The following is a 25,921-nucleotide window of genomic DNA, read 5'->3' on the forward strand; positions in this document are numbered from 1 at the left end:
GCCTATTCCAGCTACAGCTATCCTCGAAAAACTCCCAGGGACCATTCTCAGCAGGCAGCTTGCCTGCAACCACCTTCATCTGGAAGAGTTTCCTAGCATACATGGGGGCTTGCTCCGCACCAGCTGGCCTCAATGCCCAAGAGTACTCTCAAGCACATTTAATTTACAAGTATTGATGTAGCCAAAGGGACGGATCTTCAGCATACTCTGGAGCAAAGCCAGGATGCAGGGGGAATGCAATGTCTTGGAAATACCTGAAAATTCTTAAGAGAAATAAGCATTTTTTCACGCTACTTTCTGTCCTGCCGTAGATGTGGTTCCTGTGACAATGCAAGGGTCAAACTCTGAGTTTCAGCTGCCTGGGGAGGAGATGGAGGGGCTCATACCTGCAGCTCCAGCCAGCTGGGTGGCTGAGTCCTTGTCCCGTTGGCAAACGTCCGCCTCAGTCTCTCTTCGCAGTAGGGAGCATAACCCGGGGGACCTCCGTTGATAAAGTTCCTTAAATACTTTTGGCAGCAGGGAACACATTGGTTAGACCATTGGCTCTAGAGGCCAAGCATTTGCAAAGGTTAAACCACATGGTTTATTGCAGAAAAGCCCTCTGGGACTGCCAACAGCAGTGATGCCACTCAGGCTCAGGATGTTGCTACACCACATTGCTGGAGGCTGAGAGAGTAGAACAGTCTGCATCCTTGCCTTGTTCTTACACTGTGCATTTCTTGCCTTGGTGGAGATAAGATACCAGCCTAGAAAGACCTTTGGCCTAAGCTAGTGCTACAGCTTCTCTGTTCCTGCTATTGCTGCCACTGTTTTCTATCTCTACATTTAAAGATGTATTATAAAAAGTTATTGAGTGTTGGCCAAAAAGATGGGAGTGAATGAAAAAGACCTATAAGTAACGATCCAGCATTGGAATTGTAAGCAAATGCCACCCATAACACTTAGCTGCCAATACAAAAGATCTTCCACAATTACATTAAACAGATGTTTCTTTAGTCAGATTTTAAATTGCATTTTAGAAGATCCTAAACCAGAATTTGAAGCACTTCACTGTATGTTAAAAATACAACCACATTATTGTAGAGAAAATTAAATCCAGTGACTTCTATGATATGAAGGTAATACACTTAAAAATATTGCATAAATATCTTGTCCAAAAGGGTAGCTAAGACTAATAGTTCTGTAAATCATGTTTTTCAGAGAGACTTTATAGATAGCTAAAGAGATCTCTGAATGATAACACATAGCTGTTCCTTCAGTAACACAGACTGCTCTATAACACTATCAATCCATAAATAACATGGCTAGAGAGACAGACATCTCTGTCAATCGTAACTTACAGAGATACTCTGAAATAACTAGGTAATACAGCCAGGTTATATGGACGGGAGATGTTGCAAATGATTGCAAGCAGCTGATTCTGTGTAAAAGTGTAGTTTTAATTATGCTGTTAATATTGAACTATGTAAATTACTTTTTTTTTTTTTATTTCTCCTTCCTTGTGACTGAACCTTCCCACCAAAGTCCATTATTAGTTGAAAGAAAGGTAGAACAGGAGTGCTAATGTGTCTTGACCCGTGCTTAGCATATGATATGATAAAGGTGTCTAATGGGATCCAAAGTGTGACCTTCATCTTTGGGAGCAGGAAAACATGTTGAAAACTGCCTCATTATCAGCTAAATCCTTGTCAAAATGTTCAGTCATAATCGACACTTTTGAAGGTTGTGGAACAACTTCCAGACACAACAGTTTCCTGAAATTTCTCATCTTTTTTCCAAAATATTGCTGCTATTAAAGTTAGAGCCTAGAAGTTTCAGGGGAAAAGTAAGCAGGAGTCAGATACAACATTCACTGCATGGAAGAGTATAGGAAGGAAATGCTAAGAGATACCTTTACATGTTTTTCCTTCTATTAAAATGGTGGATATGACTGCTAAATGAGAAGTGAGGGCATGAACTGAAAAAGATGTGAGGTTACCAAAATGTCATCTAGCTAACTGGCTGGTAGCCAATGTGTGGCTATCATATATTCAATGGTTAAAGCAGTAGTCAGTGAATTCATAGTAAATCAGAGCTGAGCTGACTACTGACTGCTGAAAACATGGTACTGAGTCTGAGAATAAGGGTTGGCACTGACGTGCAATCTGTTTCCCAACCCAGAACAGACTGGACTAGGTGGTCTGGGTTAATGTAGCTTCAAAACAGAATGGTTCACTGAACGTCAACAAACTTTGAATATTCCTCTGCTTTGCACAAAACAAAAAAGTGAGTCTGGATGGGAACGTATGTGGTTCAGGGGCAGAGTTAACATTTCATTATGAGAATGCTTTTTCTCAAAATATAACATTTTAAGCTGGAAGGTGTCAATGATGTCCCCATGGATAACTACCATGGCTTCAGAGGCGCTCCGAGACACTGTCTGAGTCACTGCCTGTGTGTTGCTGTTTGCAAGACTGGGGCCTTGAAGCATAACCACAGTGTGGGCTGCTGCAAGGGGTGTTCTCATACTCAAGGAGTTTCAGTCACCACAGGCTGCCCATGGGGACAGGAACCTCTTTGGAAGAAGATTCAGAGTAGGACCCTGGCTTATGGTCTCAGAATTGCCCTCTAGAGAAGCCTATCTCTTTTCATGTCCTCTAAAGAGGAGAAAAGTGTCTGAAATCAGACTGTGTGAATACCCCCTTTCATCTCCAACAGCCCAAGGTGCAAAAGAGTTGATCTACTGTCCAGGATGAATAAGCACAGAATTAACATAAACCCTCTCCGAAGCTTTTGGGAGTATTGCCATATATTTCAGCATGGACCACAACTTTGGACATGTCTGTTTTCAGAGCTACCCATAAATTATTTCTGAGAAGTGCTTTGCTCACCTAAAATAATCTTCCACTATTAAAGATTTAAACCCTCACAACCTCCTGTGGCATACTTTCTCAGATCTCATTTCCAGACATAATTTATTTTCCTGCTACTTTGCCAGCAATTTATGTTCTTTATTAGATTTCATACTGGCAAGGCCTGGGGATGAAGGAGAGATTTCTATTCTTGGCTTCAGCTCTTTAAGTGCTGAGGACCAAGTACCTGATCTGATACCTATGGAAATTAATGGAACATCTTTATTTCCAGCAGGCTTGGGAGCAGGTCCAGGCTCCAGCATTCAAAGATCTGAGAGGGACAAAGGAGGACTTGTCATGTCATGGCAAAGCAAAGAGTCTTTTGCCCTGTGTCAGCCAAATTCTTAGGCATGAGATTAACTTGAGCAGTCCAGTGAGTGTTAGTCAGTCTCTAGGTGTATAACTCATTGGGAAGGAAGACTGTTCAAATCTAGGCAACAAAACTTTACCCAGGAAAAAAAGAAAATCCTTCAGAACAACCTGATTTTCACAAGTGTCAGCCACTTAGCATGTCCCACTGACTTCAGTCCTGCTGATCCATAGTGCTTCTGAAGATATGTTACATGTCATCTCTCATGCGGCTAATTAGCTGGGCATTTTCAGTATGACACATGGCGGGGCAAGTTGTAGTGTGCAGAGAGCAACTATGCAAACATACTTTCAGGTAAATTAAACCCTTCCCTTTCTATGTGGAATTTTTTATATTAAGTTATATTTATAATTGGCTGTGTAGTACTATTCCTTACCAATTTTGTTAGAGTACATGCCCGAGGTCATACTGTCAAAGCTAATAGATGCTTGAATGAATGCATAGACTTTTACATGTGAGAAATAGGGGAGAAATGTGGGCTATCCTGGGTGTGCAACTTCTGCTTGCAGCCTCCCACAATCAACTTTCCTGCCAGAAATCTCTTAATCACATCTTCACACACCTGCAGTGCAGGAGGCACCATCTGAACTGGTTGTCTACACTCTTCTTATAGTCACAGGAAAGAGAAAGTCACTCATCTGATCTACTTTAGACACTGAGCTTGGGATCACACATACTTTTCTTAGGAACTTTATGGCATTTTCATTCCTGGCAAAGATAAAGACCAGGATTCCCTCTACTGTGAAACCCAAGAGAAAAACTGGTCCCATGGATGGAAAAGAAAATATATTGGCAGCTAATTAATGAGACAAATATCATCTACAATTTACCTTCACAAACTTCTCAGAAGGAGCAAAACATCCCACACAGAGGGACATCAGGATCCAACCCCGGGCATGGCTGCTTTTGGATGGGTTCTGGGTCAGCTGCTTGCAGATTTGACAATAGATTTCATCCCTGCAATAGGAATTAAAAAAAAACATTAGAGTTAATGAGGCGGTGGTTTTCAACATGAATAGAGATAGAGCCAGACCCTGTCTGCATGTGATTGATAGTTATTGATTTTAGAATCACAAAGATATTAACTGCCCTAATGAGGGTTGCACTGTCTCTAAAATGTCGTCCATCACCAGTCCTGTAATGTCCGCTGAGTCTTCCCTATGCTTCAGCTGAGATTTCCCTCTAGTTAGAGAAAGAGGGAAATAAAGGGGGAGTCTCAAGGTTTAGGCACCTCTAGATGATGGAGCCTACTCTGGTTCCTTACAAAGGCTTCCCAGTGATACCAAGACAGTCTCCTAAGTTAACTTTGATAGAGGGCCATCAGCTGGGAGTCTTCATTTGCTGGCTGTTCCTCTTGAGACACCTGAACTCGCTTTCCAAAAGCATTGGGAACGATCAGCTTCAGCGGAGGTCAAGGCTTGTCTGGCTCTTACACACAAAGAGGCATGTACACAGCCAGGTATCTTAATTTGGGATTTAATGTCCACTTTTGACTTTAACCTTAGTTCTCTACATGCAAAATGAGGGATAACAGTATTTCCTCATCTACATGGAGACAGCAAAAACATTAGCCAACCTGTTACACTGACAAACCCCATGGGAAAGCCCACGGAACACTACCAGGTTTGCCTTCAGAGCAGATTTTGTGCAGGAAAGTAAAGCTAAGGGTTTCATGGTGAGCTGGGAGTATAAAATGAAAATTAGAGAAGTTGGTCATCAGATGAGGATGCCTGTGCTGTTCCTGGAGTAAGCAGATAGGTGTGAGTCAAAAGAGTGTGAAAGTACATGAACAAGGACTGTGTTAAAACACACACACATAAATAGGCTAAACCAGAGATGTGCAGTTGGCCTTAATTTGGCACTTTCCAATTTTTGAATGCTTAATTTAGCAACTGGAATGAGTTTGAGTTTTTCATTAGTATACTATTAAAAAATATTCACACAAACAAGAGAGATCTAAATGGTCAAACAGAAAACAAAGAGTAGTGAACAGCAAGAGTGAGCATTAAAAATACCAATCCAGTAGCCACTAGCACTTTCAGAACCTTTTGAGTCTCTCTGCGTGGTCTTTCCATCAGGCCGGATATGCACAGTGAGGAACGTGACCCAGGCCATATTATACAACACAACCACAAAAATGATACAATGAGAGCTTTGTAAAGCTGCACACAGTCGAAAAATCATTTGAATAGATTAGGAATAGCTCAAGGAAGAAGGAATGAAAAGAATGGCATGTTCATGCCTTTGTCTTGATTTCTAACCTTAAGGCTGGCCTGAGGATGCCATTACCAATAATGAAATGGAGCTTCTCCAGGTTGGAGGTGGGTCGGTCTTCGAGCATGCTATTACCCTGGAGTGTGGACTCACCATCGTGAAGTCTCTTTGTCACCTGCCAACCAGACACATTGCTCTCTTTCAGTACTGCCAGTTACTATGTCCCCCCCACCCCCACCCCAAATGTGTGGTATTCTCCCAAGAGGACTTGTCCACCAGCCAGGAGGGGGTCTCAGAAGTTCTTCAATCTAACAGTTTAACAGCAATAGGAAGGTTTGAATTTGTTGGCTTTAATCATATACAGGTGAAGCTGAAAATACTCCTGTCTAGTCACACTCCCACCTGCTTGGTCTTTGCCCAGGTTTTCTACAATGGTACCCTTGCATCCCAGCTCTGAGTTGGTCCTGCACCTGGGAGAGGGCCACCGAGGATCTTTGGAATAACCCCAACTTACTGCCAAAGAGGATCTGTCCCTTTAACTTAGTCATATTAAAAAAAAAATCCTTAAAACACTGACAAAATGGACCTGCTCCCCATGCTAATTGTGCAGCTGAAAGCACATAAGCATGGTGCTGCTTGTGCAAGCAGGGATGGCATTCATCCACCTACCAGTTCTCTGTCTCAGCTAGTCAACCCAATCTCCTGTTAGAGCCACTGAAGAAAGATGGGCATTTCTAGAGCGCGTTCAGAGCCACGTTAGGGTAAGCTGGCTTGGGTCCTATTTCTCTCCGCTGACCCTAAAGGGAAGGAGGGTGACTATCCCAGAGAGCAATCTTCATGCTCTCAAGCAGCTACAGCCAGGTGAGATGATGCCTGCTCTGGAAGTGGACAAGGCAGTGTGTCAAAGAGGACTGAATCCACGTCTTTGCACTGCTGCCGTATCCCCCCTTCCCCCCCGCCCCAAAAAAAAGAAAAAAAAGATTTATTGCTCCTCACTCTTTTGGGATGGGATTTTCAAAAGTGCTCAGCTTAGGCGAACTGCTCCCACAGGGCGTTTTACCCTCAGCGCTGGAGGGGAGCAGAGGATGGGTGAGCACTTTTGGAGACCCCACCTCTACTGCCTACGCCATGGTGGAGGGCAGGAAACTAAAAGCAGGGGTTTAATTCAGACCATCACAGAGTGGTGGGAGGTATCGGCAGCTGGATGGAGGGCTGTGAAAGAGGGGAGGGAAGGTGCTGGATGGATGGAGAACGGGAGCCGAGGGGAGGCCGGCGCGAGGTGCAGAATGACTCAAGGAGACACGGGAAGCCAACCTTTCCCCTTAAACACTCCTTAAATCTTTCAGGCAGAGAGACAGGTAGCGCCAAACCCAGAGGAGGGCTGGTTCTATGTTGTCTAGGGAAAAGCAGAAGAGAGTCAGAGAGGGCTGCAGACAATCCAACGGCACTTGTGCTGCCAGGCGGCCAAGCGTCTCCTCTCACCTCCTCCGTCAGTTTGGATTTCTTCTTGAGTGTTAAGGAGACCAATTTGTGCCGCACGCTGTTCTTCTTGTGCCCGTCAATGTGAGTACTCTGCAAAGCAAGAGGCATGGAGTGCAATGCGGTGAGATACAGAGCCCTGCCGAGTACGTGCTCACCCTGCCTCCCCTGGGCTTCTGTGAAACTCCGCTAAACCTGGCCACAGAGTGAGATATTTCAGAGGCTGGTTGGAAGCAGAAGTGTGGACCCATATTGCTGTGACCCCTGAAATAATCCAGGTCTGACTGAATTTCGTAGATACTCTCTAATCCGTGAGCCTCTCCCAGATCAAAACTACATATTGGGGACGTCTGAAAAAAGTTTTGTTGAATAAAGCCCATAATAATTTGCTTTAACTTTTGGTCAGCCCTGAAGTGGTCATGTAGTTAGACTAGATGATCATTGTAGGTTCCTTCCAGCTGAAATGAAATATTCTATTCTATTCTATTCTATTCTATTCTATTCTATTCTATTCTATTCTATTCTATTCTATTCTATTCTATTCTATTCTATTCTATTCCATTCCATTCCATTCCATTCCATTCCATTCCATTCCACCCTACCCTACCCTACCCTACCCTACCCTACCCTACCCTACTTTACTCTATTCCTAGAGAATAAGTGGCTGATTCAACTTCTGTCCACCCAGTTCTGCTGTATCCCATTCAGGCTTGTTCCTACATCACAGATGAGATAAGCAAGACCACTCTCTGAGATGAGGAATTTGCACAGCAGGTCTGTGAGCTGGAAATCCTCTAGCCAGGGATTCATGGACAGGTAGTTACCCGTTGTGTTTTCGTGACTGTCAACCAGCTCTGTGCTCTATCAGATTTCCCAGTAGAATAAATTTGATGTGGGACAGACCCAGGCACTGACTACATATCATCAAGTTACTGTTGGCTTTCTACTTTTATACCAACTTTATGCCAGCTGTGGGATTAAAATGGGATGGATAATCACTCCACTTTTTGACCCAGTTAACCTCTCCCCATTTAAATAGCTTTGATAAGACTGTGATTTTACACCAAATCAACACTTTGAGTCATGCAGCTGTGATGCTTTATAACCATTACAAAGCCAAGTTGGTACTGTAAACCTGGATTTGCATATTATCATGGTCAGGGTCAGCTCAGACATCTCTCTGCGCTGTTGTGCACCCTGCAGAGCAGATGTAACCACAGACAAAAATGACAGCTTAAATTTTCCTTCTCTTCTGTAGTGCCTGATGTCTCAATTGGCCAAAATATGCCTTTTTGTAATAAACAAGCAAGAAATGATAGGTAGAAGGAATTAAAGGTGATTCTTCATGTATATTTTCACAGAATTACAATCCAGATGAGGCTACTCTCCTTCTCAGGTAATTCACTGAAGGTGCTGAATGGAGCACAGGTTACTGTCTCTAAAAACTAGGAGATTTGTTAATTTACACCTGCAAATGCTGTGGGGGCTTGTCTGGATGATACCACAGAAAACTTCTTGAAAATGCAACGTTGCCATCTAGAATATCCCAATACCAGATAATATCTCATCTTATTGAATAAAGCAATTGTCAAAGATGAAAGCACATCAGCGCTATGGACAGCAGTTTATCCAGACCAATGTCTTATCTGGGAGGGGTCCTAAGACAAAGTCCTCCAGTGACATCCCAGAATGCACTGAGGATGCAACAGGGATTTTTTTTTTTTTCTTTAATTTTGACAGCTTAATCTCCTGGTAACTCTTTATTTCCTGCCCCAAGATTAAGGGCATGTTTTTAATTTAGTCTCTTCTGACCCAGGGCAGATCAAAAAGAAATCCCCAAATGAGAGATGATGACACAGGACATTGCACTCCACCCATGTATTTCTGCCCTACAAGAAGGAGAGAGATCAAAGCCCCATGAGTATCAAGGCACTTTCCTTACCGTATTGCTGGGGGACATTCAGTTATCCCCGTGAAGAAGAAGGTGAGGATCAACACCTGACACAGGCAATTCTCCCTTCGTAGCATAATTGCAAATAAAATTGACAAACTGATTGCCTGCAGCAAACCCCACAAATAATTTCTTTCCAACACATTCCAACATCCAGCTCCTAATAATGGCATCTCTTTTACAGCCGCAGCAGTTACCTCTCCTTCTCCCTGCAGAGCCTGTAGTTCTTTCTTATAGGTCTTCTTCCCAAGAGTCTCATAGATTTTTGTCATCACTGGTATTTTCTCACCACCATCACTCATGGCTGTATGATATTTCGGCTCGGGGAGGTCTCCCATGAAACGGAGGATAGTGATCCATACAGCAAGTGCTGCCTATTTGAAAGGAAAGTTACACTCCATTAGCTTGCACCAGAGCAGTGGATGGGGTGGTCAAGCCATGCTGAGTCCATCAGGATCACCACTGTGGTCTCCCTGTACATCTGCAGGAGACAAAACACTTTCCTGTGCCACACATGACAGTTTTGCCTGCAGCCTACATCCCACCTAAGCAACCCAGGCAGGCTGGTGGCTGGGACCACAAATTCAGGCTCTGTGTTCACGCCATCATGGGTGTGTTTGTGCACACTGCAAGAGATTTGCTTCTTGGCTAGGAGATGCCAACCTTATAGAGGGGCAGCGACTGGCAGCTCCTAACCCACTGGAGAGGGGAAGGAGAACCATGGTGAAGACACGTTTATGGCCAACGTAATGTTCATTATAGCCATGCAGGTTCTATCGGTTCTGCTCTTGTACTGCTGGTTATAGGACAAGTGTTTCTCCTCTGCTACATCTGCACTGGTAAGATAAGAAGCAACTTTTCCAGCTGCTGAGTAGCAGCTTTACAAGTGGCACTTGCTCAACAATTTGCATCATCTATGCCCTGAGCCCAGTGCACTTCATTAATTGTCCTAACACAAATATCAAGGTTCATAGATGGACTCACCACTATGTCCCTCTAACACTCATTGTCTTGTTAGTGCTCAAAGCGTGCTGGTGGGACAGTGTCTATGGACACATGTGCAGCAGATGAGGGCTGTGCTCTCCACTGAACCATGAGCACACCACTATATCCCAAAGGGAAACTTCTGGTACCCTTTGATTGAAGGGTTCCCCAGGCTTGCTCCAACCCCACCCTGCCCTGCTCGAGGATTTTCATCCCCTGCCTCACCAACTGGTCTCCTTCATCTTCATGGTACAAGAGAGGCTGCTTGAGAGGCCGGCGGATGTAGGTATGTGTTGTCGTGCCCTGGAAATATGTAGCGGCAAACTTGGCAAATTTGTACTCTGAGAGGTCTTCCTCCTCTTCCTCTGGGAGAGGCAATGCTGCATCAAGGTCCTCTTCCTCCAGCTCCTTCTGAGCTCGCTCAAGATCCTGGTGGGGAAGAACATGTCAGGTATTCAGCTTGGCTTTGGATACTGAACTACCCTTTCCCCTTGGGCCTGATTTTTCTGCCCATCTGATTTCCATCCCAAAAGAAAAAGCCAGCCAGAGGGAAAAACCATGAAATATAACTCTGCAGCCCATGCAAAGCCCAAGTCCCAAAAGACATGCCTGTACCCAGGAATGTCCCCAGAGCAACAGAAGCATCAAGCATGGCCCCACTCCTAGCATGGGGAAAGGATGATCAAGAGCTAAATGCCTTGATGAACCACAAGAGAGAAGATCTCAAAGGTCACAAGTCCTCAGCGGTCTTATAGCAATACTGCTTCCCTCCATGCAGCAGCCCCAGAGAAAGCCTGCAGACTGCCTGCCTGTCCCCAGCCACAGCATGGAAACCCTCTGGGGCCATGCAAAAGACCCTAGGCTTGAAGGAGGCCTTCAGACCCCCATTTGGATTATCCCACTTTCTCTTAATTCATTAATGTGTTGCTAAAGCCTTTCATGTGATATCCAGGCTCGTGTATGTCTCCAGTACCTCGAAGCCATTGGGTGCCTGGCCCTCCTGGCCAGGCAGGGAGGAGGTCGTCCCCAGGAATCCAAACATTTTGTCCACCATTTCTGAGTCATTCACTGGCTCATTGCGTGCTTTCTCCATTTTTTCTAAGAGCTCTTTCTTCCTACGTGCTTCCTCCTTCTCCTTTACTTCTCTCTCTGCGTCTTCCCGTGCCAGCTGGGCCAGGCGTACCTGGAAGAGGACAAGTACAATGACTGAACTGCTCCCTCCAAGGAACTGTCACCAAATTCTGCAGGGGCTGGCTTTAGGAAGGCAGACTGCCTGGTGCTTTGGGCATTATCCGAGCAATGTGACTTGGAGCAAATGAGTGACATGTCCATGTCTCAGTTTCATAACTGCACAAAGACAAAGCAATAGCATTTTCTTCTGCCTTAGTGCCTGTTTAGAGGGTCTGGTCCATGCACAGAGACCTCAGTGACCTAATTTTTTTCTTTTATACAGCAACCATGTGTGTGCACACACACACAGTGTCCCAGTTCACCCTTCAGCCTTTATACAATAGCAAAAGCAAGCAAATAATAACTATAATCTCTGGCATTCCTGTGCAGCAGATCAGAAATTCTGGAGCAGCTTCAAACTAGTTAGAGCACGGAGTGCTTTAGTGAATTAAATACAAACTGCTCAAGCAGGGCAGAAATCCCTTAGATATTTTTGGCATTCCCTCTCAAAGGAGCAAAAACAGTCCCTGTTTTTGGGGGACAGAGACAGAGCCCCAGAAAGAGATCAGTTCCCACGTACTTGGTGCTTCTTTTCTGCTTCCTCTTTGGCTTTCTTGGCACTCATCTCCTTTCGGAGTCGTTCCTCTTCCGCCAGCCGAAGTTTCTCTGCTTCCAGGCGTCGATGATACTGAGGGAATAAACACAAGACCCCCTCTGAATAGGCATGTATTTATTTTTGAAATTCTTTTTTACTCTTTAAAAACTGATCCCGCAAGCATGGGATGCAGAAGCATGTTTATTTCCCCTGTCCCCACCTCCATTTCCCATGACCGACGTCTCCTCCATGGTACTTACTTCCCCCCGGAGGCGTTTATACAACCTTCGGGCGATCATGCCCCGAGCGTACGCCTGGATGGTGAGGACAGCCCAGAGGCGGTGGCGGAAAGCCCTACGGACCAGGTAGCCCCGGCATCGTGCCTGAAACTCGATGATCCGCCGCCGAGCCATGTGGTACTGCTTGTGGAGCTTGCGGGATCGGTAAAGGGCCTGCAGTCTCAGGAAGCCGATCCGCATCTGCAAGAGGGAGCAGGATGAAACCACCCCGCTGCCCAGGGACTCGCCCATCCTAAGCAGATTTACATCACTAATCTACTTCTTGCACCGCTGTAAATAAAAACCACTGAAATCAGCCCCCACTGGGACAAGACTTTGGGAGGGAGGTTCTCCAAGAGGGTGGAGAAATTAAGCCCTCCTGCTGCTGCACTGATTCAAAGCCCAGGAAGGACAAAGGCAGTTTCTTCTTCACTGAGTCCTACAGAGTTTCTGCCTTTGAGATGTCTCAGGAGGTCTGGTTGGTCATCTCAAGGTAGCCACAAGGTATGAGGGTTGCTCCCATGGAAGTCCAGCATCTGCAGACCTCCTTCCTGACAGCCAAGGTGCTGTTTCATGGCAGGAGGCAGCATCCTGATCAGCCTGGAAGTCACTATTCCTATCAAGTCACAGGCCTGGAGGATGATATTGAGATACTTTAGACCCCAACGCACTTCCCAAATGACCCGCAGTTGGGTCAGAGTCAGCCGGGATAGGGACAGAAGAGGGCCATGACTGGGTTGAGGAGAAACCCAGATACAGTCCTACCTGGAGATGGAGTCTGTTTTTCAGAGGAAGCTGATCTTGAGTTTTCAGTCACCTGGAAACTAGGAAGACTTTTAAAACTCCAAGTGACCAGTTTGTGCAATGGACATCTAACTCACAGGGAAAAGGACAGCTAGAAGGTGGTTAGATGTTGTTTTCAGTGAGAAGGCAATGCAGCAAGAGCAAACCTCCATTTGTCACTACAGCTGATAAAAGCCAATCCCATCGCCTCCTACACTCAGTGGGGCATTTTGAGCCAGGAAACTCTTATGTATGTCCCAGCTGAAAGAGACAGTAAGGCAGAGGTGTAGGGAAGCACACCCGTACTTACAGCACCGTAGTTCTTCCTGCAGTTATGTCCGCGCCAGTATCTCTGAATCATCAGGACTGAATTTCTCACTTTCAGGAAATTGGACCTGCAAAGGCATTTCAGTCACTTGCCTCTGCGGTTTGGCAGCAAGTTATCTCCTGGGCCTCATTCTTTGGAGATTGGAAACTGAGCAGCCAGGTGGAGTAAACATTGCATTTTGGCCTGAAAATGTCTCCTCCCCCAGACCTCCTTGCTTTCATAAAAAAGATCTGTAGAGGCTCTCTCTGATAGGTCTTTGCAGGCAGAATCTGCCAGGTTATGGGAATGGGCAGAGCAGGAGATGCTGAGAATGGTCCCCTCCTCCCACCCTGCTGCACCTTCCTTTCTCATCTGAAATCTCTTCCCTGCCTGCTCTCCCTGCTTCATCTGAGAACAGACTCTATCTCACCCAGGTAGAATCTTCTATCAATAGCAAACTTCAGCAACACCACCTTGTCACGCCTATCTGTTCCTCCCATCCCTTGTAGCCTGGTCTGATGCAACCTGTAGACACCTTGGGGACAACTGTGTTGGAAGGACTTTGGGATCTTGCTAGGATTACTGCGGGAAGGATTACTTGGGTTTTCTGCAAAACCCAAGGCACAACCTGAGTCACAGCCATGGCTCGGACACTCAAAGAGCACAAAGCCCCAAGAACTGTCTCTCCTCTGTCGGTGAAGCTTGTCCTTGGCTGTGGCTCCCCCTCTTCTTCCACAACTGTGCCATAAGCTCCTTGTGGTCTACCTGTTCTCCTCCCAAGTCTGGCAACGGGGTTGCAAAGGGAAGAGTTCTGAACCCCTTTTGTTTTGGGTAGAGAAAGGTTAGTCACAATGGACAACCCAATGATCCCATTGCAGTCTGGTGGGGATCCCCATAGACTGGAAGCTTAGTGTTGCCTTCAGCAGACTCAGTCCCACTGCTGTATTGCCATAACAAACACCAGTTTCCCCGAAGCCAGCACTAAACAGGGACAGAAGGTCCTATTCTGTCCATGTTTGAGGCAGATAATACAGTTTTCCTTTCCTACTCTTTTCCTCCAATACTTGTTGCATCTGAGTGCCAACGCACCAGGGCTCCCTTCTCCCCAGCTGCAGGCAGGACAGGTCAGATGAGCACTAGGTAATGCATCCCCAGGAGCTGCTTGCTGGGTGAAGCATCCCACATAGTCCACCTCCTATCTGGCAGTGGGGCTCACACTTACCTGTCTTTAAACCCACGGACCACCTTCTGGATGAGGATGACTTTGTCTGTGATGGCCTTGTCTCTCTCAATCTCCAGCAGCATGTCGTGATGGTCCTGTGGGAGGAAACAACACAGCACCCATGTCTGAAGCTCTCCATCTGCCTGACATGTGGCAGGAGGGGTGGTATAAGGTCCTTCCCCAGAGAAGATGTCCCAAGTAAACTCTTGGGACAGTTTACATCCCAAGTATCACCCCACCTACTCACTGGGGAAATCCTAACATAAACCCTAGTGATCTACTGCCTTCGCTCCCAAATGAACCAGAGCATTCAGAAACTGCATATGCAATACTTTAGAGTCTGAAAACAATCAAATTATGTTTCCCTTCCACACAGAGCTTCCTGCAAGTGCCATCAGCCATGGGAGCAGTTCCTGGGAGCGCTAGAGAGGTTTGGGAACAACTCCAGGCTGCCTGAGTCCCATCGCTCCCTCCAGCCAAGGCTGCAATGCTTCCACACTTTAAGGACAAAATAGCTCCCAAAACCACTAAATTTCCTTGCCCTGAGGCTTTCAGTTGCATCAGTCTAAGCTTCCTATTGATTCCTCCCATGCTGTTTGTAACTCATCTTTCTTTCCCGGTGACAGCACGCTGAGTCCTGCACGCTGGGTGCAGCAGAGGCAGCTCTACACGTTTCCTGCTTTGCTCGACCTTATGCAGCCCCTTGGGGCCTCCTGATTTCTCCGTTTCCTGCCCTGACAGCTGTGAGATCTTGATAACAGGCTCTGGAAAGAGCGACTAGTGGGAATAGCTTCTAGGGAAGAGATGGGGGTGTTCGTGATGGGGTTGGGGTGAATTTAGATATAAGCAGTCAGAGTTTACTGCTAAGATTTTTGCTCAAGAGAAGCCTTTTCTTCCAGCTTAGTTCCTGGCCAGCTCAGCCTCATCTTCCCAGAGCAACACAGGAATGAGTTTGTAAGGATAGATGAGTGTGAACGGCGCTGCAGGGGACCTGCAACGTTGGGCTGCTCCGTGTGAGCTGGAATGATGCAGACAGGGAGGCTGTAGGCACATCTTGGGCCTTGCAAGGACATGATGAAAGCAAACGAGCCTGCTGTGCTCTTGGTCCCTCTCTCTGCAGGTCTTTGCATGGACATCCCTCCAGGTGCTCTGCCTTTTGGGTGAAGGCAGGAGATGAGGTTGAGTGGCTCAGCCCTGGAGGGAAAAGGCTGTGCACTGTGAGTATTCCTGCATCTGTACGGGTACGTGCCTGCATCAGGGCTGGCAGAGTGTCAGGACTTCTTCCTGCCCAACGCTTCCTAAACTGGCCCCAAATATCCTGCCTTGGCCCGGGTTCTACCCACTGCCACACCGGCCCAGAGACCATGGGAAAGGGTCATGTCTGGTGATGAAAAGGGGATGGTAGGAGACCTCTTTCACAGGCACGGGTCCCAGATGGCAGGGAGTACATGGAGAGCCACCTACCTTCAGAAATATCTTTGTCTTGCCGATCTGCCAGTCATCATCCTTCCCGAGCACCACTTCAGCAATGCGCTGGCATGTACCACGCAGGTCGCCCTGGTAAGAAGAGGTGGTGGGATTCACCAGGACCAGCCTTAACCCATCGGTCCTCCCAAGCCCAGTGGGGACCTTTTCTGGTCCCAATTCTAGCAGCTTTCTGCTAATGAGGTTCCCAGGGCTTTACTGTCACCGCATTTAAGGTGAGCGAGAGGGACAGGCTGAACATTGCTACCTATCTCTGCCAGCCCTGTAACCATTTTGCCTTCGCTTGGAAAGCCCAGAGCACCACTGTAACATCTGGGGATCAAATGTTGCATAATTGCTTTTGGAGAGGATGCGCACCCCATAAATATTTCTGGAGACCAATCACTACCCACGGAAGAAGATACTCACCTGCTTGTATGCTGGTTTCACTCCAGGCATGAGCACCCGGTATCGGTCCACAAACTCCACAAATGTGTAGCGGATGGGGTAGCCAGCTCGGCGGATCCGGATAGTCTCCATCATCCCTGAGTACCTCAGCTGACGGACACACAGCTCCCGGTCAAACAGCTGGGAAGGTTACAGGACACGGTGGGTTAATTGCACGTCTTGATGTGGATTGGCCAGAAGAGAGTGGTAACTCTGATGATGTGTGGGGCAGCCAAGTCAGGCATCCACCCAAACCCTTCACTTGGTGGACCCAAGGCTGCAGGACTATTGGCTGTCATGAGCCTGATCCTATGAACTGCTGAGTGTGTTTGACTCACTCTGTTTCTTTAATTCCTGCTTGCAAGACTGGATGTGTCCTACACATTACACAAAGGACTGAGAGAACTGGAGAGCATGATGCAACAATGAACATTACCTTGGGAAAATGGGCAGCAGTGCTGCATCTACGAGGGTCAAACCGTACAGTCATCCTCACAATGACCACTCATGGTCATTAACTTCTGACCACCGCACTGAGCTTTACTGGCACAATCACAGCACTCCTGTACGGGCAGGGCAGCACTCTTTTGTAGGCAGAGGAAGCAGAGGACCATATCAGTGAAGGCTCAGTCACTCAAAGGTCTTAGTGTGCCCATATCAGTTGATCTTCAGGTAGGTGACACCTCAAAGTCACATAAAAAAAGAGTGCAGCCTTGGAAATGCTGAGGCCCTGAGATAAGTCTGTTATCATGAAACCACCCTGTACCCAGGAGGACATCCAAGGAGCTTAAAATGAACAGGTCAGAACTGATACCAGCTGAGGGTTTTAGGGAAAGGATAAATCTCAGATCAGTGTCCATGGCTGCTCCTGACAAGCAACGGACAGTTTCAAGGCCAGAGAGCAGACTTAGGTAACCCAGTCCTTGCAGATGTTTGCTAATAAACCTGGCTGCTTGCCCTTGGTTTGGGCACCTCTGGGTGCATAGTGAGTGGTGCTGCTAGATGGGAAGATCTGCTGAAGGAAAGGGAGGTTCAGGAAAATCTCTGCTGTTGTCTCAGTGCTTTAGTGCATTGAGGAGGATCCTGGAGTCCCTGAGTGCACCCTCTTGCAGCCTGACGTTGTCTGCTGGGAGCATCCAAAAACTGTTCAACTCTAGTGTAAAATAAAGGCAGACGTGGTATGGTGCTGGCGCACCATAGAGAGTCGGGACAGTAAACCCTAGCCTGGGCCAAAAGAGTTACTGCCAGGGTGTTATGCACCTGCCCTCCCTTCAGCTGTCTAAAATGTGAGCATCTGTGCATGTACAGATGTGAGCATCTTCTGAGCTGAAGGAGGAGAGATGGGAGTGTACCTGGATCTCAGCTATCTCTGTATCCCTGATGTATCTCCTGGGACAGGCAGATCTGCATTATGGACATACCTATCTCCCCATCCTTGGAGAGAGCTTTTTGACTAGCTCATAGCAACCACTTAACCATGAAAGGGCTGGAGTAACATAAGAGATTCTGATCCCAGGAGAAGACAAAAGATAAGCAAGGAAAAGGCAGAAAGTAGCATCATCCAGATTTGGTCTCAAGCTGTCCTTATCTACAGTGGGTATTGGGGAGTGGGGACAAGAACGGTGCAGAGGAGAGGTGTGTGTTACTCTGTCTTCCCCCACTATGAAGCAGAAGGGTATGTGAGGAGTTGTGGGCCTGCAAACAGCCCTCCAGAGTCTGCAGGGCAGGGTCATTGCATATGGGAAACTGTGAGCTTCCTGGCATCAAGGTCTGATGAGGCACTCGTGTTACACAGACTGCTGGAGGCAGTTTTGACTTTCTTTGCATGGTTTGTTACCTAATTCATCCCATGCATTTCTCTCAGACTAACCAGAACAGAGCAATGGTCAGAAACAGCAGCATGGCATGAGGTACAGACCCAGAGAACTCCAGCCAGCATCCTCATAGAAACAATTTATTTTTTTCCCCTCCGCAAAGCACATTTTAGGAGGAAGCAAAGTTTTAAAATAACATAAAGTAACAGTCAGGACTTTCCACTGACCTTTCACTTCCCACTATCCCATTTCCTATCACTATCAGTACACTTTCCTTCAAAGTCAGGGACAGAAAATGAACTCCCAGAAAATGTTCTCTTTTGTACTCACCCTGCACAGCTCTGTGTACCATTATCTGGGATTTTTCCCCCCTTTGTATAATTAAACCAAGGCCAAAAATAAATTTAGCAAGAAATCACATTTCATACCTTATAGCACTACAGTCCCTGAATCGCTGTTAGCTCATTACCTTAAAGGGGAGATTAATTTCTCTTTGCTTAATTCTTTCAAATTTACAGCTGTTTTTATGTCCCACTGAAAGTTTTGTAGATAAATGGGTTTGGCAGAGACTTCTGGCCTAGCACTTGCAAGAGCTGATGAAATACAGACTTGCTATACAGGGCACAAAACACCAGACCGAATCCCAGACATCCAGGCGTAAAAGCAGCTCAAAGTCATTGAGGGAACCGGGAATAATTTGTTAACATCAGTTCAGGATGTACATCTATTTTTCAACATCACCCATGTTCTTCGTTTGATCTCAACTCAGATGATAATCTCAAATCTGACGTAGTGTTAAATGTTAACCCAAAGTTTTCCATTAACATGCTGTTAGGTGCCTTTTCATGCTCACCAAAGCCAGGATAAGGGCACAGTAAACTGCTCTGAGAAAGCCACCAAACCTTTTGCCCTGCATCATATTAGGTTCACCAAACAGCAAAAATAATTTGCAAAAAACCACTGCTTGTACCTAACAGCTCTGAATTTCAGTATTTTATGCTTTTTTGCACTCAGTTGAGCTTTGCTAACAGACACTGACTTTAGACAAAGCTCCAGCTCTGGCTAGATTAACCACTCCTGAAGTACAAAGGCATGGCCAAAATGACTCACAGAAACAAATAGCTGAAATTATTATTGAATAAAGCTCTTCCTCCCCAAGCAGTATCACTATTAAGAGTGGTGAGCAGCTAACAGTGATTGCTAACAGCACCAGGGTCCAATCCTGCAAGGTGCTGACAGTGGGATCGGGATGTTCAACATCTGCCTTATCGTCGACCTTTTGCTGCAAAACTTGGAGTCCTCTCCATGAGCTGTTTGTGGTCAGCAGGATTTACAGCCATCTCCTTCCCTTACATTTGCTCCTTAAAGTTTGTCCCCAGAGTGTTCATTGCTTTTGAAGCAACTCTCTGGGAATCAGAACAAAATAATTCTTCTCACCTTTCCTCTGTGCTATTTTGCCTCTTTTTTTCTCTGCTTTTAGAATTGTGCTTTCACAATTGGTGCTAAAAGAAAAAAAACATTTGAAAGGATCTAATGGGGGTGAAACAGTGAGATTCCCTGGAAGCAAAGATTTTGTAGAAAACACCCATGGGAAGGGGATCACTTTTAGGAAACATTGAGCCCTGCAATAGGATTGAACCCAGGGTCCTACAGCTCAGCCTAAGGCTCTGTGAGGGAGGCACCTAACCCCTATGGAAATTCAGAGGCATTTCCTATAGGAGAAAGGGCTGCAGGGTGAATTCCTTGAGGTTGCCCTTGGGAAGAAAGGCAGGGGCAGGAACTCCCATCTGCAAGAAGTTTTGGGGTGCTGTTGGATAGCAAAAAAGTGCCCAATTTTGCCAACCCTTTGGTGACTCCCTTGCTTGCAGAAAGGACTGCAGGTTGGTTTTCTAAGCACCCAGGGCCAATCTTAGCTCCATCAACTCCCAGATTTTGCCATTGGCTCCAGGGCAGAGTGACCCTGCAAGGCATTCCTGTACAAAAAGCAACGGGGAGAGAAAAGCAGGACTTACCATGGGCTTCTTGTACTCATTGGGCTTGATGCAGCGGACAAAAAAGGGCTGGCACACACTGAGAGTCCTCATCAACAGCTCCAGGGACCGCTTGAACTGGCTGCTGAGCGTCGGCGAGCGCTTCCTCGTCTCCGCTCCCTGCAAAACCGCAGCAGAGCGAGCTCAGGAAATGAAAGGATAACAGCGCCTTTCCCCTCCGGCTCCGTCCCCGGGAACCTCCTGTGACAGCCGGGGCTGGAGGAGGGATCAGGGCCAGAGGTGGTTGAGCGTTGCAGCAGGAGAGGGGCAGGGCAGAGCTTGCAATGGCCAGACTCTGGCAACCTGCTCAATAAGCCTCTACCCAGAGAGGAAAAGTGCCATAATTTAATTTCTCCTGCTAAAACCTCCCTGCGTGACTGGCAATCCCAACTGCCCTATGCAGAGTCATGAGGAAGATCTGCCTGTGAGAGCAAACAGCCCCTTCTGGGCCATCAAAAATCTCTGTATTGCAGCTTGGGGTGATGCATTTGCCCAGGGATGCTCCTTGGGAATGGCTTGGGCTTCCCTGTCGCCATGCATTGCAGCATGGACATGCCAACCCTCTACTGTGGTTCCTCATGTCAGGCTGAGCCTCTCCTGCTCCCTGAGGTATAGGACCAGAGACCCACGTAGGGTGAAAAACAAGCGAGGGGCACATTGACTGCGGGGTGACTGCAACAGCTCCAGAAACTGCTGGTAAGGTCTATATTCCTCAGGCTGTACCACAGGGAAGATTTGAATTGTGTTTGGAAAAGAATATTAACTAGACAAAAATGAGGTGGGTATTTAGGGTGAATCAGGATGTTTTTGAGTATATTTCGCTTGTTTTAGCTCCCTTGGTTAAATTAATAATCCAATCTCCACTTTGGGGCAAGTGTTTCTAAAGGAGAATGGAGTGGTTTCCCTTTACGGCCCCTTCTCGCTGCCCTGGGAGAACCTTGTTCAACCAGCTCCAAACGAAATGAAGCCCCCAGCTCATTTTATGTGTCAGTCACTACGACCTGAGCTCATTACACATCAGCCACAGTGGTGCTGTGTGACTCGAAGGGTCTGGTGTTCAGTGAGCCTCTGTGGGGCAGTGAGTACTGCTGGTGGGTTGGAGGAAGAATTGGGCACCAGGATGCAACTCCTTCCAAATCAAAAATAGGGCAAACTGTGACATGACCCGATGGCCAGGGATTTCCCAAAGGGAGGGTTTCAGCAGGATTTTAATGCACGTTTCCTCCAAACATCCTCTTCTTTGCAGGTCGTCAAGCCATGGGTGGAATCACAAAGTCTCCACTTGCACTGGCCTTGCTGCTCTGTTTTGCAAGGTAGTGAGTTTTATTTCTACTTTTGCTAAAATGTGTGCTTCATAGTATAGCACTAATAACCTGTCAGATAACATCCCTACCCCCCCAAAACTGAGGAATTTCATAGAATCACAGAATGGTTTGGGTTGGAAGGGACTTCAAAGATCATCTAGTCCAACCCCCCTGCCATGGGCAGGGAATTTGTACAGCTCAGGTTGGATGTGATGATGAGACAAACCCAATCAACACAAACAGAAAGTCATCATGGAATTCCAACAAGAGAAAACCCAGCTCATGCACACACCAGAAAAACCTGGCCTGCTTGTCCAGGAGAGCTTGGCAGAGGGCTTTCAGTGATCTTTCCCAGCAAAGTCCTCCCCCAAAGGACAAACTATTAACAAATCTAGAGTAATTAATGGATGCAGCTGCTACCTGCAGAGCACTGTAGTCTGGTGCTCACATTCTGTCACAGATTTCATGAGAAATAGGCTGTTTCAGCAAGAATCCTGGTTTGGATAGCTTTGATTAATGTTTTCTTATCACTTTGCTAATTACGTGCAAGGGGTAGACTTTGTGCAATGTGAAAGGATGGCGAAAGGGGTTAGAGGCAGCAACAGATGCAGGAGCAGGGCTGGAAGTTGGAAACAACTGTATGTTAGCCAGGTTTGTCAATTTGTGCTCGACTGGGAGACGTTATTTTTCAGCCGTGGTGGTGGGAAGGGTGCAAGACTTTGTACAAGCGTCTACAAGGGAATGCATGAGTGGTTTGCTCCCAGACAGCAAGACCTGCCTCTCTAGGTTTCTGACACCTTGCATTTCTTCCTTGCATGCATCCAGCTCTGCTAAAAAGCAGTGGTGCCACCTCTGGTCTTACACTTGAGAGCTTTTTGCTGCAAGAGGCTGGAGGGAAGGGACAGTGGCCAGAATACAGCTTATCTTCCTATCTAAATTGGCAGAGCGGTCTGGGCTTCTTCTGTCAAGACTGCACCATCCCAGCCGTTCACATGCTTCCTGGGGCTGATATGCGTCCACAGACCCTTCTCAATGGTGGGCACTAACCAGGCTCTCAGCTACACAATGAAACCTCAGGTGAGTGCTTTGTATTAGCCTCCTGCAGGGACAAGGTGATGCCACCAAAGTCATTGTGGTTCCTCCCACCTCACCTCAACGCCAGCATGGGGAGGATCACACCTCTTCCCTTATTCTAACAAAATGGCACAAAAAAAATGAGTGGAGCAGCCTGCCAACACAGACTAACGAGGCACTGAAAATACAGGTTTTACTGCAGAGGAGGAACATTTTTTAGCTCAAAACAGACCTAGTCCCCATAGCCTGAAGCAGAAAGAGCTGAACACATTCTTTTCTCCTGGCCAGACATGTTTTAGCTTTCAAACTCTGAGACTGTAGCATCTTTGGGACACAGACTATCTCTTCACTGGTGTCCATACAGGGTCTAGCACACAGGAGGATGTCACCTATGTGTCACAGGGAAGAATGAGCAGGATTCACAGGTGCTATAGCCCAGATTGAGGCACTGAGTAATCTCTCAGCCTGTGCTCAGCATCAAAGGAAAAAAAAAAAACCAGAAGAGATAAATATGAAAAAGAAGAGAATGACATCATTTACAGAGAAGCACTGTCTCAAAAGAGAAGTTCAGAAAGATGTGCAGACCAGCATGACATTCAAACATGCTTCAACACCACCTCTTTCTGCCACCTCAAGCCAGTCTGCCTTTAGAGGCACAGGGATGTGTGTGGCTGTTTGCAGTAACATAAAGACAGAAGTCAAGGCAGAGCATCATCAACAGGACACAAGAGGATGTTCCCCCAGCTTGAGATCCCCAATGGCACAGCTGGAGCATCAGAACATTTCCCAGCATCTCTGTGAAGCTGTAAATTCTCTAGGGACCAATTCAGATGCCTTCCTTTGGTGTCTTGGACACATTCAGGTACTTATCATGTGTCCAGGGCTGAGAAAGTAATAACAGCCTATCTACACCCTGTGGATTCAGTGGGTTTAGGTGGGCACAAAGTTATGTTAAGTAGGATGGTCTTAATACAGACCCAGAGTTCCAGCTAGGGCAATCACCAGGCTTTTTTTCTTTGTAACAGCCAAACCAAGTAAATAGAAGCAAGGAGAAAAGGAAGTACAAGGAGAAATGTCACTGAGCCAGGAATGGTTGGAGTTACTCCTGCTATCCCTCTGCACCTTCTCTTCCCACTTTAAGGAGAAGGGTGCATGGTGCACCAGGATCACCGTGCTCAGGTCTAGGTCTGCCAGGGAGATGGTGACCTGCTTCAGTGGAAATGCAGAAAGATTAATTACTTAAGGTGAGTTAGGGAAAGAGAGGGAAACATGCACCATCAGCAGTACTTTGGGGAAAGGTTCTGGACAAAGGACTGTCCTCCTGTCTCTTTAGGATTATAAGGTCACTAATCTGGGCCACACCAACATGACATGCTGTTTCTCCGCCTTTTTTCTGAAGTCTGAGAGCAATTATGTTTGTTGCTTACTATTCTGTTATATCAAACGTCACTGGCGTGGCTTCAGGTGATCACTGAGGCCCCCTCACAGCAGGTTCTGCGGTGGCATATAGTGAAGAGACAGTCTCTCTCCTAAAGGCTGTGCAGTCTGGAAAGTGCCTTCAGAGGCCAATTTGGCATAATCTACATAACAGTGCCACATATAACTATTTTGAACTAAATCCTCATTTTATAAAACTTTCTGATGTTTATATATTTTGAACATCTATTTTGACTTGGCTGTTCCACCCTTGACTCAGTGCTTAACAAATACAAATTATTATTCATTAGAAAACATACAAAACTTGAGGCTATATTATGAGAACAACTATGACAAGAACCGAACTCAGAGAAATCATCAGTGTTATTTCTCCCATTTCTCTGTATCTCCTGAGCCTAATTCCACCATATCCTAACTCAGGAAGGAATTTTTTTTTTTTTTTTTTTTTTGGCGTGTGCCTTTGCTATAACTCTAGAGCAGGGCTCAGTGAGATGTTGCTATCCAAACATTTTTTAGTCATGAAGGGGAAGGAGTCCAGCTCTGGAATGAATGTTGTTGGGTCATTTTGGGTCAGACTCCCCTCATTGGAATTCCAAGTCCAAACACCCTGAGACACTGCAGAGGTAAGAAGGTTGAAATTCAGCCCCATGCAAGGATCTCAGTTTTGAAAGTCAGGTCCATCTCTAACATAATCCTCTGGCTATGAAAAGATGGTCGTGGAAATGTGAGCAGAGTCACAAAGCTAATGTCACAAAACCTTTAGCACACAGTAGGCTACCCTGTGGCCAAATATGTAGCCAAAAGGTTTGAGAAGCCATCAGAACCAGTCAGGAGATGAGATGCAGCAGAAAAGACCTAAAAAAGGTGCCAAGAGCCTGTTTTGATGATCATTGCAAAGTTCAATATTAACTGTATCTTTGAAGGCTTGGATTTGAGTTCTCCTCTGAACAAGACCTAACCTCCCCTGAGAATGATGGCATTTCCAAGTGACCCAGAAATGCAACCTAGGAGTCTCTCTTTGCACATGAATCGTCAGCTTCCGGCTCCAAAAAGGGCAAAACAGGGCCAGATTTGCAGTTGCATGGAGGAATAATGTCCTACTGAAGCCAATGGAGGCACCATGATAAACAACAGCCAAATCCCACAGATGATCCATCTGAAGTTAATTAAAATGATTCAAATATCAGGAAAAAAACCAAACAAACAAACAAACTTTGGCTCAGGCTGGTTCTGATTTTATCCAAACCGAATTCCCATCATTACAAAGCTCTTCTGATTTGAATCCTAGAAGTAAATGACACAGTCATATATCTGCATCTAATCAACAAGCCATGAAAATACTGTCCATCACATTGGTCACTTGAAATGGATCCTCTATAGATAGTGCAGGAAGAGGAATAAACCGACAAGAGCAAAGCACAATCCTTATGAAGGAGAGGTGAATATACAACAGAGGAACTCATGTATTCAGTTTACCTTTGGTGTGGGTGTGGGCGACTGGCCAAATGTGCTGGATGCATAGCCACAGAGAAACTACATGAAGCACAGGTGAAAAAAAAACAACAACAAAAAACAGAGACAGAGAAGAGCAAATAGTGAAAAGAAGGAATAACTGAAATGGGACCCTGACATTATTAGTCTTGGAGGTCCAGCTGTTAAAAGATCTCACAAAATGTGTTAATTCTTAGATTTTTGTCTATCCCCCTCCTGGCTTTTCCCCTTCGTCTCCACGTTCACATCCCTGAAGCTGAGGGAACCACCACTGTCCAGCTCTTGCCTCTTGGAAACAACTTTTCAACTCAACTGCTATCTATCCAGTTTCAGGCACCCCCACTCCTGTTCCTCACACATCCCTGATCTCGTGTGACCATTGGTCTCAGTAGACAGCAGTTGGGAAGATGCCAGTGAAAAACAAATTTTTGCAAACATCCTAAAGAAATCTCTCCCTTCCTCCCTAATTTTAAACCAACTAATCCGATAGTTTCTACAGAATTGAAATTTTTTGCCAAGGGGAACACCCCCTATTTGTTTTCCCTTCATGGTTTTCCATCCCCCATTGCTCCTCCTACTTGTTCCTCAACTAAGCAGCGCTGTCAGACTGTACTGT

The 25,921-nt window shown here is 46.2% G+C and overlaps 1 protein-coding gene across 2 annotated transcripts in view; it reads right to left on the bottom strand.

Moving 5' to 3' along the window:
* MYO7A (myosin VIIA) overlaps window positions 1–25,921 on the bottom strand; it is a 104,082-nt gene that overhangs the window by 18,637 nt on the left and 59,524 nt on the right. For both annotated transcript variants that reach the window (XM_075742532.1, XM_075742531.1), the window contains 14 exons: window positions 19,982–20,119; window positions 16,138–16,296; window positions 15,709–15,801; window positions 14,245–14,339; window positions 13,026–13,110; window positions 11,915–12,133; window positions 11,640–11,747; window positions 10,863–11,072; window positions 10,115–10,318; window positions 9,103–9,279; window positions 6,958–7,047; window positions 5,523–5,650; window positions 4,092–4,218; window positions 387–506 (listed from right to left, as the gene is read on the bottom strand). In XM_075742532.1, coding sequence (XP_075598647.1) covers window positions 387–506; window positions 4,092–4,218; window positions 5,523–5,650; window positions 6,958–7,047; window positions 9,103–9,279; window positions 10,115–10,318; window positions 10,863–11,072; window positions 11,640–11,747; window positions 11,915–12,133; window positions 13,026–13,110; window positions 14,245–14,339; window positions 15,709–15,801; window positions 16,138–16,296; window positions 19,982–20,119 — 1,953 coding nt within the window. The remainder of the gene's footprint in view (window positions 1–386; window positions 507–4,091; window positions 4,219–5,522; window positions 5,651–6,957; window positions 7,048–9,102; window positions 9,280–10,114; window positions 10,319–10,862; window positions 11,073–11,639; window positions 11,748–11,914; window positions 12,134–13,025; window positions 13,111–14,244; window positions 14,340–15,708; window positions 15,802–16,137; window positions 16,297–19,981; window positions 20,120–25,921) is intronic.

The sequence above is a fragment of the Balearica regulorum genome, chromosome 1 (genome assembly GCF_011004875.1).
Source record: "Balearica regulorum gibbericeps isolate bBalReg1 chromosome 1, bBalReg1.pri, whole genome shotgun sequence".
In the NCBI taxonomy this organism is placed as follows: Eukaryota; Metazoa; Chordata; class Aves; order Gruiformes; family Gruidae; genus Balearica; species Balearica regulorum.